The sequence below is a fragment of the Acartia tonsa genome, chromosome 13, assembly GCF_053477335.1.
Source record: "Acartia tonsa isolate MP-2025a chromosome 13, ASM5347733v1, whole genome shotgun sequence".
NCBI lineage: Eukaryota > Metazoa > Arthropoda > Copepoda > Calanoida > Acartiidae > Acartia > Acartia tonsa.
In genome coordinates this window covers 40,663,826-40,681,190 of record NC_137272.1, presented here as the reverse complement: position 1 = coordinate 40,681,190, position 17,365 = coordinate 40,663,826, and the positions used below count along the sequence as shown (strand labels likewise).

General features: G+C 31.6%; 1 protein-coding gene across 3 annotated transcripts in view; it reads left to right on the top strand.

Annotated features, from left to right (window-relative positions):
- Window positions 1-17,365, top strand: part of LOC145304258 (adhesion G protein-coupled receptor L4-like) — an 80,099-nt gene that overhangs the window by 2,627 nt on the left and 60,107 nt on the right. For 2 of the 3 annotated variants that reach the window (XM_080146104.1, XM_080146105.1), the window contains exons 6-25: window positions 6-94; window positions 414-503; window positions 1,135-1,185; window positions 1,268-1,306; window positions 1,400-1,442; window positions 1,922-2,020; window positions 2,576-2,648; window positions 3,038-3,173; window positions 3,460-3,555; window positions 3,998-4,067; window positions 6,443-6,500; window positions 7,133-7,217; window positions 7,962-8,117; window positions 8,680-8,760; window positions 9,323-9,400; window positions 9,547-9,610; window positions 10,171-10,226; window positions 11,080-11,138; window positions 11,937-11,979; window positions 13,184-13,223. In XM_080146104.1, coding sequence (XP_080002230.1) covers window positions 6-94; window positions 414-503; window positions 1,135-1,185; window positions 1,268-1,306; window positions 1,400-1,442; window positions 1,922-2,020; window positions 2,576-2,648; window positions 3,038-3,173; window positions 3,460-3,555; window positions 3,998-4,067; window positions 6,443-6,500; window positions 7,133-7,217; window positions 7,962-8,117; window positions 8,680-8,760; window positions 9,323-9,400; window positions 9,547-9,610; window positions 10,171-10,226; window positions 11,080-11,138; window positions 11,937-11,979; window positions 13,184-13,223 — 1,506 coding nt within the window. The remainder of the gene's footprint in view (window positions 1-5; window positions 95-413; window positions 504-1,134; window positions 1,186-1,267; window positions 1,307-1,399; window positions 1,443-1,921; window positions 2,021-2,575; window positions 2,649-3,037; window positions 3,174-3,459; window positions 3,556-3,997; window positions 4,068-6,442; window positions 6,501-7,132; window positions 7,218-7,961; window positions 8,118-8,679; window positions 8,761-9,322; window positions 9,401-9,546; window positions 9,611-10,170; window positions 10,227-11,079; window positions 11,139-11,936; window positions 11,980-13,183; window positions 13,224-17,365) is intronic. The other variant, XM_080146106.1, reaches the window with a different exon arrangement.

The following is a 17,365-nucleotide window of genomic DNA, read 5'->3' as shown; positions in this document are numbered from 1 at the left end:
GAAGGCATCTTTGTACCTGATCATGGAATCATTTTGTGTGGAGGAGGTTTACTAACTTCTGTAGGTGTACAAAAAGATCTTTGTCTTTCTAAAGGTAAACTTTAACATCAATTAATTATTAGAATTGGCAAACATATGATTATGTAAAATATTATAATTGGATTTAACTAAGCATTCAATGAGATTTATTAGAGAATAATTTAGCCACTAATTAAACACTAATTTAAACACTTAATGCTTGGAAAACTTGAGCTCATTTATAGACATTTATTTCCTGTCTATATCTGATATGGATCTTGAAGCATCTAAGCAGGGCGTTTTGTAAATGTTAAAAATTGGAAGATTCTGTTAAACAAAAGTTGTCGCAAACATAGGTGGTACACAACTACAATGTATTGATGAATTTTGTTAAGGTAAAGATGAAAATGGATATATAAGAACAAATTGGTCCCCACTTCCAGATCTGCCTCCTGAATGGTCTGACATCACAGCATCTAATAAAAGTAAAACTTTATCATGGTATTACAAAGTTATTATGTTTCTGGACAATTGTTTAAAAAAAGTAACAATCAAACTAAAGTGACTATTCCTCTGCTCAATTTCCATAAATCTTTTACTTTTAATTAATTGTCTGAATCCAGTTTTATTCTGATTTGAATTAAAATACTTTGGAGCTGGGGTTAGAATTCTTTATTTTGAAATTAAAGAATTTTCTCATATCATATTTCAAGACAAGTTTTTACAGACAACTATTTTTTTTTATTTTGGGATATGTCACAATGTAAAAAAAAAAAAACAATGTAGTTAAAAGGGTCTTTGAGTAATTGGTATTTTTATGTACAGAGTGAATTCTTAAAAAACTTTTGCCTCACTAAAATCAGTTTGTCCCACTAAAATCAGTGACGCTCGCTAAAAATTTAGAAAGGATAATTTTGCCTCACTAAAATTTTAGTGAGGCAAAAGTTTTTTTTAAGAATTCACCTTTATTTTTTCTTTATTTATTTCTACTACATTTTCCTAGTTTACCAACCTTCTGTTTTTTTAAGTAACAGTTTTCTGTTCTTTTTAAATAAAAACTATTACTCAACTTCAATAAAATAACTTTCCATGTCATATTTAAGTAATTATTTCTAGTTTCTCCTCAGTTTGATGCCACCACCATCAAAGATGAATCTGGTTCATTAGGTACTGATTTTTTTTTTTTTAATTTTGTATGCATCACTTTTTTCACATAAATGACAGGAATTTATAATTTTACTTTCTTCAGATCTAATGTTGTATGGTCCTACCAATCGCTTCGAACTAGGTAACTATTTTCATTGAAATTTTTATTAAAAATAATACATAATCATAATAATTTTTCATTCATTTAATCATTAAAATACATTTATTTTTGTAGGATCAAGTGTCAAGTCCATGAATACACATATTCTGGGATTTAGGTAGAAATCATCAATTTTATTGAGAAGTCTATTTATGCAGACTTAATTAATTATTTTGTTTATTAAAATTGTTGATATTTTTTACTATAGAAGTTTCTTTTAAATTTGACAAAATAGGTATAGTAAAGAATATACTTGTAATCCAAGTAATTTTATAGAAATGGCTTAAAATGGAATAACTAATAGTTATTTCTCGCATAGTATTATAAACAGCTTTCTGCTAATGTAAAATGTACAATTATGACTGTACATTTTTATATTTGTAGAAAAGTGGATGAGAACAGGTTCTAATCCAGCGAATATTAATTGGTTTTAATGAATACAAGAAAATTCATTATTACTATTCAACATTACCAATCAACCAATTAAATCCTTTTTATCTGCCCCCCACAAATATAACTTTAGATTTATTTTGCTTGTTGGCTATAACTGATAAAACACTGCTAAGAATATTTTTACTACTAATTACTAAATTACAGTGGAAGTGAACCTACAACATGGATCCAGGGAATATTGAATTCAAACACTTCTGTTGACTGGAAGCCCTCTTTAATTAAGTGGGAACTTCACCATCTAAGGTAAAGACATTTTAGAACATTTATATCAAGGGTTAGACTTTAATTATTTCCTTAATTCATAGAAAATAAGGTAACCTAAAATCAGGAGTTGGTAGCCATGCCTTCAGCCATGGAGCCGGGGCTGTGGCTGTATTAAAATTTGTTGCTGTGGCTATTGGTGGATGTGGCTGAATGTAGCTTACGGTTGGGGTTGCTGTGGCTTTCTAGAATTTGCACAGTTTGATGCAGCTACAACTGCAGCTTTGTCCAAGATGAGATTGGATTGAGATCCTATTTCTAATATGCTGCTTTACTTAGGGTGGCAACGGGTAGCTGAGCCTTAAAGAGTGGCTAGGGAAGCCACTCTTTTAGGCTTGGCAGAAATAAAATTTGGTGGCTGAGGCTTATTGAGTGGCTTTGAAAGCTGATCGGCTGATTAATGTTTGTTCTCCAAGCTTCATGGCTGATAGAGATATGGCTGGGTATTTCAAGCCCTGCCAAAAATAATATTAAATATTTCACTAGCAGACTAAGAAATACTAATCATCTAAGAATTGCACAATTCTATTTTTTTAGAAATAAAACAGATGTTTATGTGGAAGTTCTTCCTGGGAAACTACTTTTTTTTAATGTTCACTTCTGTCCAAAGGTAAAACAACAATTAGATTCTTATAAACTTCTTCTACTTCTTTCTTTCTTACTTTTTTAGTATCAAAGCTACTCTATAATTTAAAAAGTCAGTGCATCTATCCGTAAGACACAAAGTGGCCTGAGGGACACGTAATTTTCTCGGCTTCAATTTAAGATAGAAGGCTGAAACATTCTCAAAATTATAAAAAATAAAAACTTAAAAAATATATGAGAGGTTTCGTGATTATATCTTATATATAAATACTCTTTAAATCTCCTTTTTCAATTTCTTATCCATGGTTTATTTGTGCTTCGCTACTTTTGGGTGTTGTCATCCTTGTTTTTTTTACAAAAGACTGCTTTTTTAAATTTTTATTAATGAATAAAATTTAGTTTTGACTTTTTCAGGATTCCCATTGTCAAAGTGATGAATGGATGTGGAAACTATACAATACCAATAATGTTGATTGTCGTGGAAAATTTAATGCCATGGCAGTTCTTCGAACAAATGATGAAAATTTACTGCTTCTCAAATCAACCTCAGGTCTGATTTATTTTGTTTTAATTATTTTTCCAGTATGGCTTCTAAACCAATTAATTTTGTTGGATTAGTATATCATTTATCGAATTATTACAGACAATTTTCCAAGAATATTAAAATAAAAATTTCAAATTTAATACCATTTTCTAAGCCAAGTTTTTGGGCTCCTTGGGGCTAATTAAACTGATTTTAATTTTATAATTTTTCATCACTGGAAAGCTGTCCATAATACGATGCATTATATAGTTATTTCTGGTCTAAGACATAATCCTCTTTTTTTACTTTTCAGAGAGCACTGAACAAGCAGCACTCCATTGTAATTTTAAGATATCTGCAACTGGTTGGGATCAAAATGGACCAATATTAAGTTTTACATCAATATCAGGTATCATCATTGAATAAATCTTCTCAAAGTCAAAATTTCCTGAAATTGGAATTGCACTTAGAACAAGAATTAAAATATCCATAAGTAGCAAAGAGTGTTCATATGAAACCTCTTTATCTTTGATAACTGGTTAAACTAATGGATATTTCCTTTAAAAAATTTATGAATTGTTAAGCATTACATTGAGTTAAAGAGTGTATGCTTATTGGCCTGCAGAATCATCACTAAAAATCATTTGTCTATCTATGTAGTATAATAGCAGCTAAGTAAATAAAAGTGTCAATACTGATACACCACAATACATTCTGGATGTTTATTCACTTATGAAATCTTCACACATAAAAATTCATATCCCTATCATAAACAGCAGCCAAGAAATTCAGATTTAGCCTTAAAAAAGGTAATACATGATTTAAATTCTGATTAAAAACTTTAAACTTAGATAGTGAAGCAGTTGACCCAAGTTCAGTAGCAGTCTGGACATCATTAAACCAACAAGTCATTGAATTTGGGTAAGCTTTCTACCTGTCATTTGAAGAGTGGGGAGTCTCTTGGTTAAAACACAGATAATCCGTCATATCATATATGGATTGGATTTATTTTTTAAATGTCTTTGGGTATTAGAACTAATGCAACTTTTGTTATTTTGGCTAATTCTTAAGGCTTTGGGCACTAGCATAGAATTCTCTTATAAAGCTTACTGCAAATAATCAACACAAATGCTTATTAACAATATAAACCCCGAACCACTTCATTATGCAATCTATATTTTGCTGGATATTTTGTCTATGGTAGTCCATAAGTGTACAGCTTTACAGTATATTGTTTCTATTTGTTAAAGCAACACGTATGATAAAAGAAAAAGATTCTTTTTAAAGTAAAATGCTTATATATCAATTGAAATCTATATTTTTTTTTTTTTACCGATCCACTTCATTATGCAAATCAAAATAAAATCAATGGGAAAACGTTTGTTTTGCACTTTTCTCCACTTTTCAAAATTGATTATGATAAAATAACAATTTTTTAAGGGATTTATGCATTATTTATAATGAAAAACAGTTTAAGGTAGATTTTAATGATTTTTCTAACTAATAAATAATTTTAAAAAAGAAATTCTATTCCTATCACTTTAGAGGACAGCTGCTGACCCCCAGTCTTATGGATGAAGCTAAATACATGTTAAAAATAAAAATAACCCTCAAAAATATACAAAAATGTTTTTTGATGTGTTAAAAAAATCCATTTTAAAATCTTGATTTTGAGGACGATGGCCTTTAAGATGCTCTTACTGGTGGGGATGGTGAGCTAAATGTTATCAAAGGGCATTCCCATAATGAATACTTATATATTGAACTATGGTCCAATTTTTGTAGTCATAGCAGCCTCCAGCCACGCAATATTAAAAAAGAAAAAAATACAATTTTAATTACTAAAATTCATAAAGTAAATAATGTAGTTTTTTGATAATGGTTATGTTTCATGTCGTGAGGCTCTATTGGAGGCTGCTATGACTACAAAAAATGGTACATAGGTTAATAGACAAGTTGTTGTAATGGTCATGTACTTAGATAACATTTGGCTCACCATCACCACCAGTAAGAACATCTTTAAGGCCATCATCCTCAAAATAAAGATTTTAAAATGGATTTTTTTAACACATCAAAAAACATTTTTGTGTACATTTGAGGGTTATTTTTATCTTTAACATGTATTTAGCTTCATCCATAAGACTGGGGGTCAGCAGCTGTCCTCTAAAGTGATAGGGATTGAATTTCATTTTTAAAATTATCTATTAGTTAGAAAAGTCATTAAAATCTACCTTAAACTGTTTTTCATTATAATTAATGCATAAATCCCTTAAAAAATTGTTATTTTATCATAATCAATTTTGAAAAGTGGAGAAAAGTGCAAAACAAACGTTTTCCCATTGATTTTATTTTGATTTGCATAATGAAGTGGATCAGTAGAAAATCAAAAAATATAGATTTCAATTGATATATAAGCATTTTACTTTAAAAAGAATCTTTTTCTTTTATCATACGTGTTGCTTTAACAAATAGAAACAATGTACTGTAAAACTGTATACTTATGGACTACCATAGACAAAATATCCAGAAAAATATAGATTGCATAATGAAGTGGTTCGGGGTTTAGTTCAAAAATCAAAAAAAGATTATCCTAATAAAACCCTATTTTTGCGGAGAGAGGGGACAATGGGCTGTTTATTACACTTATTTGTTTGCTTAACAACTTTGGGTTCTTTTTGAATTTGATTGGTTTATTCATGATGTTGAGTGTTCAATCGTTCCAACCACCAATTTTAATCTACAGAAGGGGTAATTTTGTGTATCATCATTGGGGACTTAAATCAATTTATCGGTTATTGTCCTATCACTTTGATCCCTACTATTTTTGGTTTATTTTAAAAGTAATGGCTGGCTTTGAAGTCATTAATTACAGCCTATTCAAAGCATTAATAGACAGCAGGGAAAAGGGAATGTGATTCTGACAAACAATTCTAAGGGAAAATTTACCCACAACCCCCTTCCCTTTCCCTCTTCTTCTTACCCACCCCTCATCAATTACATAAAAAAAACAAAATATACTTCCACCTTACTTTAAAGGTTTCGTGATTATTTGTAGAATTGATTGTTAGAATAGCTACCCCTGTCAGACAGAGTCTTGTTTCTAGATAAATCTGGTTTTTAAGAATTTGAGCTAGCACTCTAAATATGAATTAATTGCCCATTGTCATATGTCCAGTTCTCTGATCACAAGTCAAATTAAAACTGATCCTTGCAGCACAATTTCAACATAAAATTAGGTTATTTAGAGTATTCTTTCAGAAGCGGATAATTAATTAAATAAATGTTCTGTTTTTAAGGTCAAATTATGGTTCGCCAAATAATTGCAAACGAGTTTATAAATATGTTTTGGATAAGGTAAGTTTAGAAGCGCTGGAAAGTGTCATATGTGACGTCATAAAAATACGTTTAAAAAGTAGGGATGAGAGGAAAAGGATTTTTATGACGTCATTGACACTTTCCAGCGCTTCTAAGTTTAAAATAGTGACCAAGTAAAAGTTAATCGAATAGTTTGGATATTCAATAGTCACGTGGATAATATCAGTGCAATCCAAAGCTCCTCTGCGGAGAGCGTCATTCATTACAGTGACTTAATTTGGGTTACCTGCCATACTTGGCGAAGGCAAGGTAATAACAAGCTGGCCCTAGTGGCTATACAATAGTTTCTCGTTAGTCATATATCAATTTATATACCTGTTAGTCAGTCCTTAATGCTATGAGGGAAATGTGATTTTCTCAGCTCATGTTCAAGACAGACGGCTGAATTTTTTTGTGAACATTTCCTATACTAATAAGTATCTAGTATACAATTTATTTTGTCCGTCAGGCTGTCTATCATGTTAAAAAATGTAAGCATATGTTTGAAAGTTTTCGTGATTTTATCTCCAATAGATCTATTCTATTCTTGCATTTGCTCTTGAAATATTTTTGTTCATCTATATTTTTTGTGCTTTGCTACTTATGGATGTTGTCACCTTTGTTCTTGTTAGGACAAATGGAATGAGCTACCTGAACTAAAGTATCCCCGCTGCAAAGGACATACCGTGATTCCCGTTCCTATTAGCTGGCTCTGTGGTGAGTAAAATGATTATTCCTCGGACGATTACCTAGGTAATTATGTCTTTCGTCATAGAGGTAGAATTGGAATATTTATTCAATCTACCAACCAATTTGTCGGTATTCCAGAACTTTTAAATATGTAATAATCCAATGGCTCAACCGACTCAGTCCTTCATTCTAGTTTATAGGACCTGGGATGGTTGTAGGCTGTTTATTTATGAGATTAAAGTGTTGGTATAATTTAAGTTTTCCGCCCATACTTGCCCTTAAAATCCGAAGCCCCTAGATGCTAGTGGTGCATTCACTAGTAATCTATAATACAAAGTAGAATGATGCCTGTCCGTCCGTCTGTCTGTCCGTTAATCTGTCTGTCTGTCCCTTAAGATCTCGGTAACCGGTGAACCGATCAGATTCTTCTCTTCAGGGAATATACCTACTGGTCCTGTGGTGGTTTTAGGCTATTTTCTTGGGGGTGCGACACCCCCAACCCCCCCCAAAAAATGTAAAATCACCCGCTCCAATTTTTTAGGAGGTTAATTTGAAATCAGTGGTTGCACCACCAGAAGTACTTATTTATTTTTTTTAAGCTGCTAGTTAATAATATAAAGTACATACCTAATATTTATAAATATTTTAACTTTTTAATGTAGATATTTACGTGTTGTGACCGTTCCGGTATTGTTAAATATACAACCTAAATTCAGTTTTGTTATTAATATAAAAAAATTCAAATTAACAATCTAAATAGATATTTGCTAGATCAGAGTTTGTCATCAACAACTGAGATCTTAACAACTACTAATCACTTAACAACCACCACTACTAACCAAATAACAACAGCGACTTCAAAAATAACAACAACACTAACAACTATGACGTCAGAACCTGCAACAACTACAACAGAACAACAACCAGGGAAAAGGAAATAAAAATCAATGTTTTGTTCATTGAAAATAAATGGTCGAAAATTTGTGTTTTTAAAAATTAAATTACAGAAATAAATTGTTATAAAAAGTTAATAGTTTTAGAGAAATAAACAAATTAAATAATTGTATAAAACTTTACTAAAAATTGTCATAGTTTTTTTTCTTATTACATTTTGACCATTAATAAAAGTATGGGAGAAAATAAACGTCAAAGATTAAAAATTAGGGCATCTCGGTGGTAAGAGATAACCACCCTATTTTAGTAGCGAAGCCACTGTATGGCTCTCTTATTTCGTCCTTCTGTATGAACGTCTGCCTTAAAGGGAAATTTTCTCCATTTCTTTTAAGGACATACGCCTAATATTTTTCATAAAGATTTTCAGATTATATTACTTAATATGACATTTTACCTTTGATATGTATAAAAAAAAGTGATAGAGGTTTCATGAGAATTACAGACCGACATACAGGCACATACATATTGATAAATAGCCGTTAAACAGATGGATTACTAGCACCTCCATAGATTTATTCTGCCTCTATTCCATCAGATAATACAACTCTGACAACTACCACTACTGAAGCAAGTTCTACTACAGAAGGAGCAGAGACAAGATTTTGTCAACGAACAGGTGGGTCAATAACCCAGCAGTTTTTTTATTCGTTGTTTCAACAACTTTGGGCTACTTTTATCGAATTTTTCTTGGTTGGTTCATTATGTAAAGTGTCAAAACATCTTAATCACTAATAGTACTTTACAGAAGGGGAGTTTAATGTATCATCATTGGAGATGTGAATCAATTAATCGGCAATTGTCTTATCCCTTTAGATCCATGCTATTTAGCAAATCAATATCAACTAAGGGATAAGACAATGGATGATAAATATATAAACATCCCCATTGATGATTAACAAAATTACCCCTTCTGTAGATTACACTTTTTGGTTGAAACGTTTGAATACTGCTAGCTTTTAAAGCAACCAAAAAAAGATTTCATAAAAGTACCCAAATTGTTAGAGCCAACCTGCAAGATAACATGGTAAAAAACTTTGGGTACCCGTATAGTATACAGTCCAATGTTCCCTCCCTTCCTGAATTAATATTCAACTTTAGATGTAAACAGTGTTTTTTAATCTAAGCTATTAAAATGTTGCTACGCTATTTATGAGCATAATTGTGCATGTTATTTTCAGATTCCCGCGGACTTATGTGGAGAGCCAGGTATGGAACCTTTGCCACCAAGGATTGTCCTGATGGTCTGAATGCAAATGGTTAGTATCTTCTTTATTATATAACTAGCGCCTACGTCCCTAGAGGCCTCTAGGGGTACTTGAGGTGGGGGGAATTCGAACCCCTCCCCATTTTAAATTTTATTTTGAAAGGAAAAAATATAAAATTTTAATTTAAATGTTTGTAGATGGAAAGGCGAAATGGTTTTGTGACGCAAATCTTGGTGATTTTAATTCAACACAACCAAATAGGTAATTTAAATATAAACAATGTTGATAAAGATCTCTGTAATGACTTCTTGTAAATTTTATTTTATGTATAATTCTCTTTTTTTAGTATCGAAGCTACTCTATAATTCACTTTGTCTGTTCGTAGGTCAAACCGTAACTCTATGGGGGAATGTGGTATTTTCAGCTTCCATTTAGGAGGGACGGCTGAAGTTTTTAGAGATCATCTCCATTCCAATGAGTGAACACAGTAATAGTGTCTGACTGATTATGACGTAACAAAAAAAATTAGCCAATGAGAGGCCGTTATTGACCAATGGTAAAATTTATAGTGGCCTCTCATTGGCTAATTTTTTTTTGTTACGTCATAATCAGTCAGACACTATTACTGTGTTCCAATGAGTAGCTAGTACATAATTTACTTAATCTGTCAGTCTTTAAGTCATTCTACAAAAATATAATGAAACAAGAAAAAAGGTTTCGTGATTATTTTCAAATAAATTTTTCCTTGATATATCACCCCTGTCCCTATGTCCATATTTTTTATGCTTCGCTATTTATAGATGTTACCATCCTTGTTTTAGAATGGAGTGCATAGCCACATGGGTAGAGGATATCCAAAATATGATAAACAAACCAGGTTAAATTAATAGATAGAGAGGATATAGATAAGATCTTTTGGATGGTTTAAGCCTTTTTTTCTGACTTTATAATACTAAGGGCCAATAAACTAATCAAAAACAAGGATAGAACATACATAAAAGCGAAGGTCATTAATGAGACGGTGGGACAAACGAACATTGACACTTAATTTCATTTTATAAGTCTAAACAAAATTGAATAATTGCATGTTTTGAACGGTCTTTTTTCTTAACGATTATAGTGTTGCTATGCTTGCTAGATCATACCATACAAGAACAGTCGGACCGACGAACGGACCCTAATTTTTTAGAAAACTGTGGTTTAGGCCTTTTTTCTGACTTTATAATGCTAAGTGCCAATAAACTAACAAAAAAAGGACAGAACATACATAAACGCAAAGGTCAGTAATGAGATGGTGGGACAAACGAACAGGGACACTTGTAGAGTGACAGAATAAGCAGATATTTATATCAAAGTCTAAACAAAATTGTAGATAAATTTGTTGCAAATTGCCTAAAAAAAGGATTGTGTTTATGAACATACCCACTTTTTGTAATTTTTCAAAAATAGATGCGTTGCTCATGATATTGTACCTTGAATAATCATTCCAAAAATCAGACGCATAGGATAATAAAATCATACAAAATTTTGTCACTAAAGTTCAAAATTAGTATTTTAAATTTTCTAGTAACGATTTTAAAATTGTTACACATTTCATTTCGTGCCTTACTGTTAAGGGAGTCATCAACAATAGGACGGATCCTAATGTTAGAAAATCTTCTTTTTTCAAATATTTTTATTTTTATTTGTCAGAAATTAAAAATTAACCACATACATATATATAATTTTAGATATATCAAGCAATGAAGTAATTGTTGAAATAAATGGAAGGCTTGGAGAATCATTTCAGGTAATTATTTAATTTTATTGTAGCGGGACTAAGTGACTCAAAAATCAGCCATTTGACGTCATAAAAATGAGAGATTATCCATCTCTTTTTTAGGATTTTTCTTTCTCACTTCTCCTCTCATCTCCCTCATTTTTATGACGTTACTTGGCTTATTTTTTAATCTTTTTGTCCTACTACATTTTGTTTAGTTACATCTGTCCGTTCGTTAGTTCGTAACACTAATGGGTAAATATAATTTTCCTGGATACACTTTCAGATAAGAAGCTGGTTTTTTGTGTTAAGATACTTTTTACCAAAGAGTATCCAGAATACAACTTACTTGTCAGTCTGTAAGTTATGCTACAAAAGATTCTTAATTTCTATTATCTGTCTAAAATATAACTATCTTTGTCCATCCATGATTTTTGTTTGGCTTCTTTACTTATGGATGTTGACACAACAGATCTATAGTATAAATTTATATACAGACAACTACCTCCCTTCATTTTTCAAAGACCTCTTTTGTCTGCTTCTAAACTATTTTCTGCTACTTGGCTGTGTTAATATAAGCGACACCATTGGTTGATTTTCAATGACCCAATAGAAAGGTTGCACAAGGTGGTTGTGATGGGGAGATACAGTTATTTAACCCTTTCTCCCTCTAGTGTTTTAGTCTAATGTTGACACCCTTATTTTTATTTAACACCAAAATATGAAGCTTTAATTGGCTGATGTTGATTTCCTTGTTAAAGTGAAATATTTTTTTACACTAAAAAGATCTCACAAACTGCTGGATAGTTTAGATGTTTGTTTGTTTAGAATACAACTGGTGGAACCATTCTTAGTCTATCTGGCATATTAGGTAAGTTATTTAATGCCATCCTGGTGCTTTCCCTAAAAGTGCATGGCGAGCACATACTACCCCCCCCCCCCCCCCCGACCAATTTATCTTTTATTGATTTCCATTTGGGGGTGGCATTATTGGTCATACGTCAAACCCTAGATACGTCAAACAGTAGATGCGACAAACGCTAGACAGACAAACAGTAGATGCGTCAAACGCTAGACAGACAAACAATAGATACGTCAAACACTAGACTACGACAAACAGTAGAATTTTCAATTTCGCGACAAACAGTGCAATTTTTTAAGTGCGACAAACACTAGAAGTAACATACGCTAGAATTAAAACTTTAAAAAATGTCATAGATTTTTCTTTCATAAATACTAAATTTATATTACTATTAATGCAGGGATCTAAAGGGATAAGAAAATGGCCCAAAAAAATCTATGTACATCCCCTATAGCGTAAAAGTAGTGGTTGAAACATTTGAACACTCAACTAATTAAACCAACCAATTAAAATTCATTTAAGTACCAAAAGTTGGTTAGCCAACGAATAAGAAAACTTTCTTATAAAACTTTCGACCCCCCCCCCCCAACTCTATTTTTTATTTTAGTAATTTTTTTTTAAATTGTTTTTTTTTTGGGGGGGGATGTTTTTTTCTAGGGGTGAAATATCTTGGGAGGGTGGTGGTACCCTCCCCGAAAATAGTTATAAATCTTCCTGTGACTTATGAGGAGCTACTCTATTAAGGAGAATCCGATCGATTCAGCAGTTAGCGAGATCCTTCGATGCAGACAAACAAACATCCTTTAACTTTATTATAAGCATTAATTCTAGGGTTTGTCGTATCTATTGTTTGTCGCCTTTAGAAAAAATCTAGCGTTTGTCATATTCTAGTGTTTGTCGCATTCTAGCGTTTCTCGTATCTAGCGTATGTCGAGTCTAGGGTTTGTCTGTTACTGTTTGTCTGTTTACTGTTTGTCTGTCTACTGTTTGTCTGTCTAGCGTTTGTCGCATTTACTGTTTGACGTATCTAGGGTTTGACGTAGTACCATATTTTTTTATTCCTAAACCGAGCAGGAGGCTGGACTACACTTTACCTAATTTAACCTAACCTAATCATTTCTAAAGTATATACCACTATTTTCCATTTTTCAAATAAATAACTAAATAATGATGTCTATTATCAGTCTTATTAATTTACCAAATATTAATTTAGGTGAATTGCTAAATAGAGATGAAGACTTAAAAAATAATAGGTAAGATTTATATTTCCTGGAATAATCATTTGTGGGGGGGGGGGGGTGTAGAAACTTGACCCTTAGCAAATACAAGTCAAAATATCAACCCAATGTAATATGAACATAATTAAACTTATACAGTTTGACTTTCATTTAGTGGTTAATTTCACATAAATTTTAAAGAATTAATATATTAGGTTTTGAAAACGAATTATGCATAATGCCTCTGGATAATGAGCGAACTTTTAGAAAATGTATCTTTTAGGTTAGGTTAATTGAAGGTTAAAGTGCCCCATAGGGATAGGACATCGCAGTTTGTTACAAACATTTCGCTGGTTTATTTAGAAATAAGTTTTGAGTAAAATCACATCAAGTTTCGTTCACGGACGGACGAATGAACATCCAAAGCCTAGAAATATGTAGCTTCGCTTCTTATAATAAAACACACCCACGAAATTCTTTAATTTTTCTTTAAAATTAGTTTGTATGTAACACATTGAATGCGTACATTTGTCTAAAGTTTAGCCACTCTATTACTCACTTATTTGTCTTTACAAGATTTTTAGCAAGTATTTAGTAATTTAAAAAGCATAAAAATCATAACGATAATCTAACGAAAAAAAGTTAATTGTAGAGATGAGGAGATGATATATATAAAAAATCACGGGGCCTTTATAAAGGGATAGTTGCATGAAGTGCATTTAACAAGTTTGATTGCAAGATTAAGTTACAATAGTACCATTTAACATATGTACATATTTAGTTTTGTATTACAATAGATAACAAACAATTATTAACCACTAAAATAGTTATCATGCTGTTTTTTTTAAAAATAGGAAAGCCATATATCCAAAAATATAATTTTCAAGTCATTCTATTTTTAAAACTAACCGGTAGAAAATTGAAATTCTTTCAAATTTATGTTCTATAGATGTAGTTTAAACTATTGAATAGAAAAAATATGCAGTTCACTAAATTTAAGTTTTAATGCACTTCGTGCAACTACCCCTTTACATTCATTACCGAAAGATCAACGAACCAAGAAGGTTACATACTAAATGTTGCATATGTTGACTCTGAAATAATTCTGTAATACACGGGCTGAAAAATTATTTTTTACCCTGAAACGTTTTCAACGGACAAACTGATTAATTGATTTAACTAAAGTTATAATCTTTCTCATACTTATCTTAATCATGCCAACAAAAAGTCCTACTTTTTTCATTTAAATTATTTTATTCGGCGTACTAGAAATTATAATGAACTACTCTGTTTTCTGTGCTATTTTCGTCCTTGTTATTAAACAAATCTGGTAAAATCCGGAAACCAAAATGTACACTTGACCTCTCTGATTCTCCGCCCGCCTCCACCCCTTTTCCGACACCCACCTGCCTCCTCATACAGGAACAATGGGCTGACCGACCGCGCCCTCTAATGTTCTTGCTGACTGAAAGCTGTTCATATAAGGCAACAAAATAATTTCTAATATTTCTATGCAAAAAGTAAATGCAAAACGATAAAATTTTGCAAATATTTAAATTAAAATTAGTGGTGTTTCTGTATGTTTGTTTTAAAAATCTCGTAAACGACTTGAATAGTTTGGAGTAAAGACTCCAGTAATTAAATAGTAGAAAATATATGATTTCTAAAGAGAAAAGATATAATTTCTTTAGTGGTTAATTTGTAGGGCTTATTTTAAAAAATGTTTAATTTCTAAATAAAGGATTTTGTTTTAATTTTGATATTTTATGAAAACACCAAATTTTCAAGAATATTAGTCGGACTAAATCCAGTTAGAGCAAAACAATGACAAACTAAAAATATAACTAGAAAATTTATCTTTTCCTAGTATTACGAAAATATTAACTGGATTTCCAAACCGATTGACAATTTTTCGTGAATGATAAAAAGAAAAGAAAAAGTTTTGTTGGCCCGGGCCTTTCAGACCCTTGGGACCAAAGCCACTGGGATTAATCTTATAATTTCACTATCTACAATAAAGCTGTCCATAATACGGTGTGCTCCACCCTCCCCCCCCCCCCCTAATCTACTAGACCGGACATAACATATAAAAGGCCCACGCCCCCTCACCTATTATCTATTTATTTTAAAATAAAAAATCCTTATAATGAATAATTTTTTTAAGCTGAACTTTTTTATGTCAAACTATATTATTCAAGATAATATTACATTTTAACACGTATTGAAAATTTCTTCTTTTGTTTGTTTCTTTTTTTAAGTGAAGTTTGTCTCATTAGCAAATACATTGAACATTTCTCCTGTGTTGTGTTTAAGCCTTCTGAAATAGTTAATAGCAATATTATACAAAGTACCCTCTAGAGCACTGTGAACCCCTTCCCTCCTTATTTTGGAATAATATAAAATTAATGGGATGGGGGGTTAGTTTTTCGTTTGTTTTTTTGTTTCATACTTTGGTCAGGCTTTGTTAGGTTATATTAGGTACTGGGTACGGGTTAGGAACCGCAGGTATAGGCCCTGCAGGGTTAGAGCCCCCCTGGATAATTAGACATAGAAAAATATAGGAGAAGGGGGTTCGGGTTTGGCGTTTGTTTTTCACAAAAAAAAACACCCATTCCGCCTTATTTTCAACTTATTTCAAAATTATTCTTTTTAAAAGAAAAATTTAATGTATCACTAAATATTAAATTGACCATATAATTTCAAACATTTAAGAAGCATTATTACAGAGAAGCTTCGCATATAAAACCTCTTAGTTGCCAGATTGAAACTTGCAATATAACTTTCAGAAATGTAAAAAATCTGGCGCTCCTAGTAGAATCTTATTATTTAACCCATTAGTGCCGAGCGCCACTTTTATGGACCGATCGAGCTGAAAATCTCAGGGAAGCTTTATAATGGTAAAAACGGAATTCCAATTTTTTTGTTTTGCTCTAGTGGCGTGCACAGGAAAGTTGCAATAAAACCCGGTTCGGCGCGAGTAAAAAAACCTTTCGGCATTAATAACCGTTTTTGGCGTTTTTTGGTGCTTTCCCCCGGCATTAAAGCCCGTTAGCGACCTAAATACCCGGTTTTTTGGCCCAAAAAGTTAAAAATGTAATTTTTGAACGCCTAAAGTGAGATGAACACTTTTTAGAACTTTGATACGATCCGTAATTGAAAACTACATAACCTCATGTAATTGATAGAGCTACAACTAACATACAAAACAATTTATATCACATTTAAGATTTTGGCTATAGGTGCCGCTGTTTTCGGTTAAAAAAGCCCATTTCGAGGAAGTTTTAAAACTTTTGCTAATATTTGTATTGATAATAATGGGAGGGATATTGATAATGTAATTTTTGAACGTCCAAAGTGAATTATAGAGTAGCAACTATTCTAGTAGTATCAGTAATTGACAAATATATAAAAAAAATATAATTTTTATTGATAAAGGAAAGACTAGAAAAGACTTATTACATATCTTTGGCCTAAAGTATTTAAAAAATATCACAAACAAAAGAATAGAATAATACAGTAATATCAAGATAACAAAAATGGCCTAAAACCATCAAATTTGCATAGAATACTGGTTAGTTACGCCCCCATCCTGTGGGGAAATGTCAAGATAAGCAAAATGGCCTGAAACCATCAAATTTACATAGAATACTGGTTAGTTACGCCCCCATCCTGAAGGCGATGACAAGATAATGAAAATGGCCTAAAACCATCATATTTACAAGTAATAATAATTGAATTTTCGTGTGTTATGCCCCCATCCTGTAGGGCTATGACAAGATAATCAAAATTTAAAATAGTATTGTTTTTTTTTGAGAGAAAAAAACATATCCCCCCCCCCCCACCCCTTAAAAATATTTATGTAATAAAGTCTAAACCAAGATATATCTATCTATCTGTCCATCCATCCTTTTATTTATCTATCTAACAATTGTTGATTATCATTGGGAATCTACATAAATTTATCGGCCATTGTCTTATCCCTATATATCAGTCTATCATCTATCCATCCATCCTTTTATTTATCTATCTAACAATTGTTGATTATCATTGGGAATCTACATAAATTTATCGGCCATTGTCTTATCCCTATATATCAGTCTATCTATCTATCTATCTATTGATCCTTTTATTTATCTATCTATCAATTATATTTATCAGTGGGAAATAAAGAAATTTTT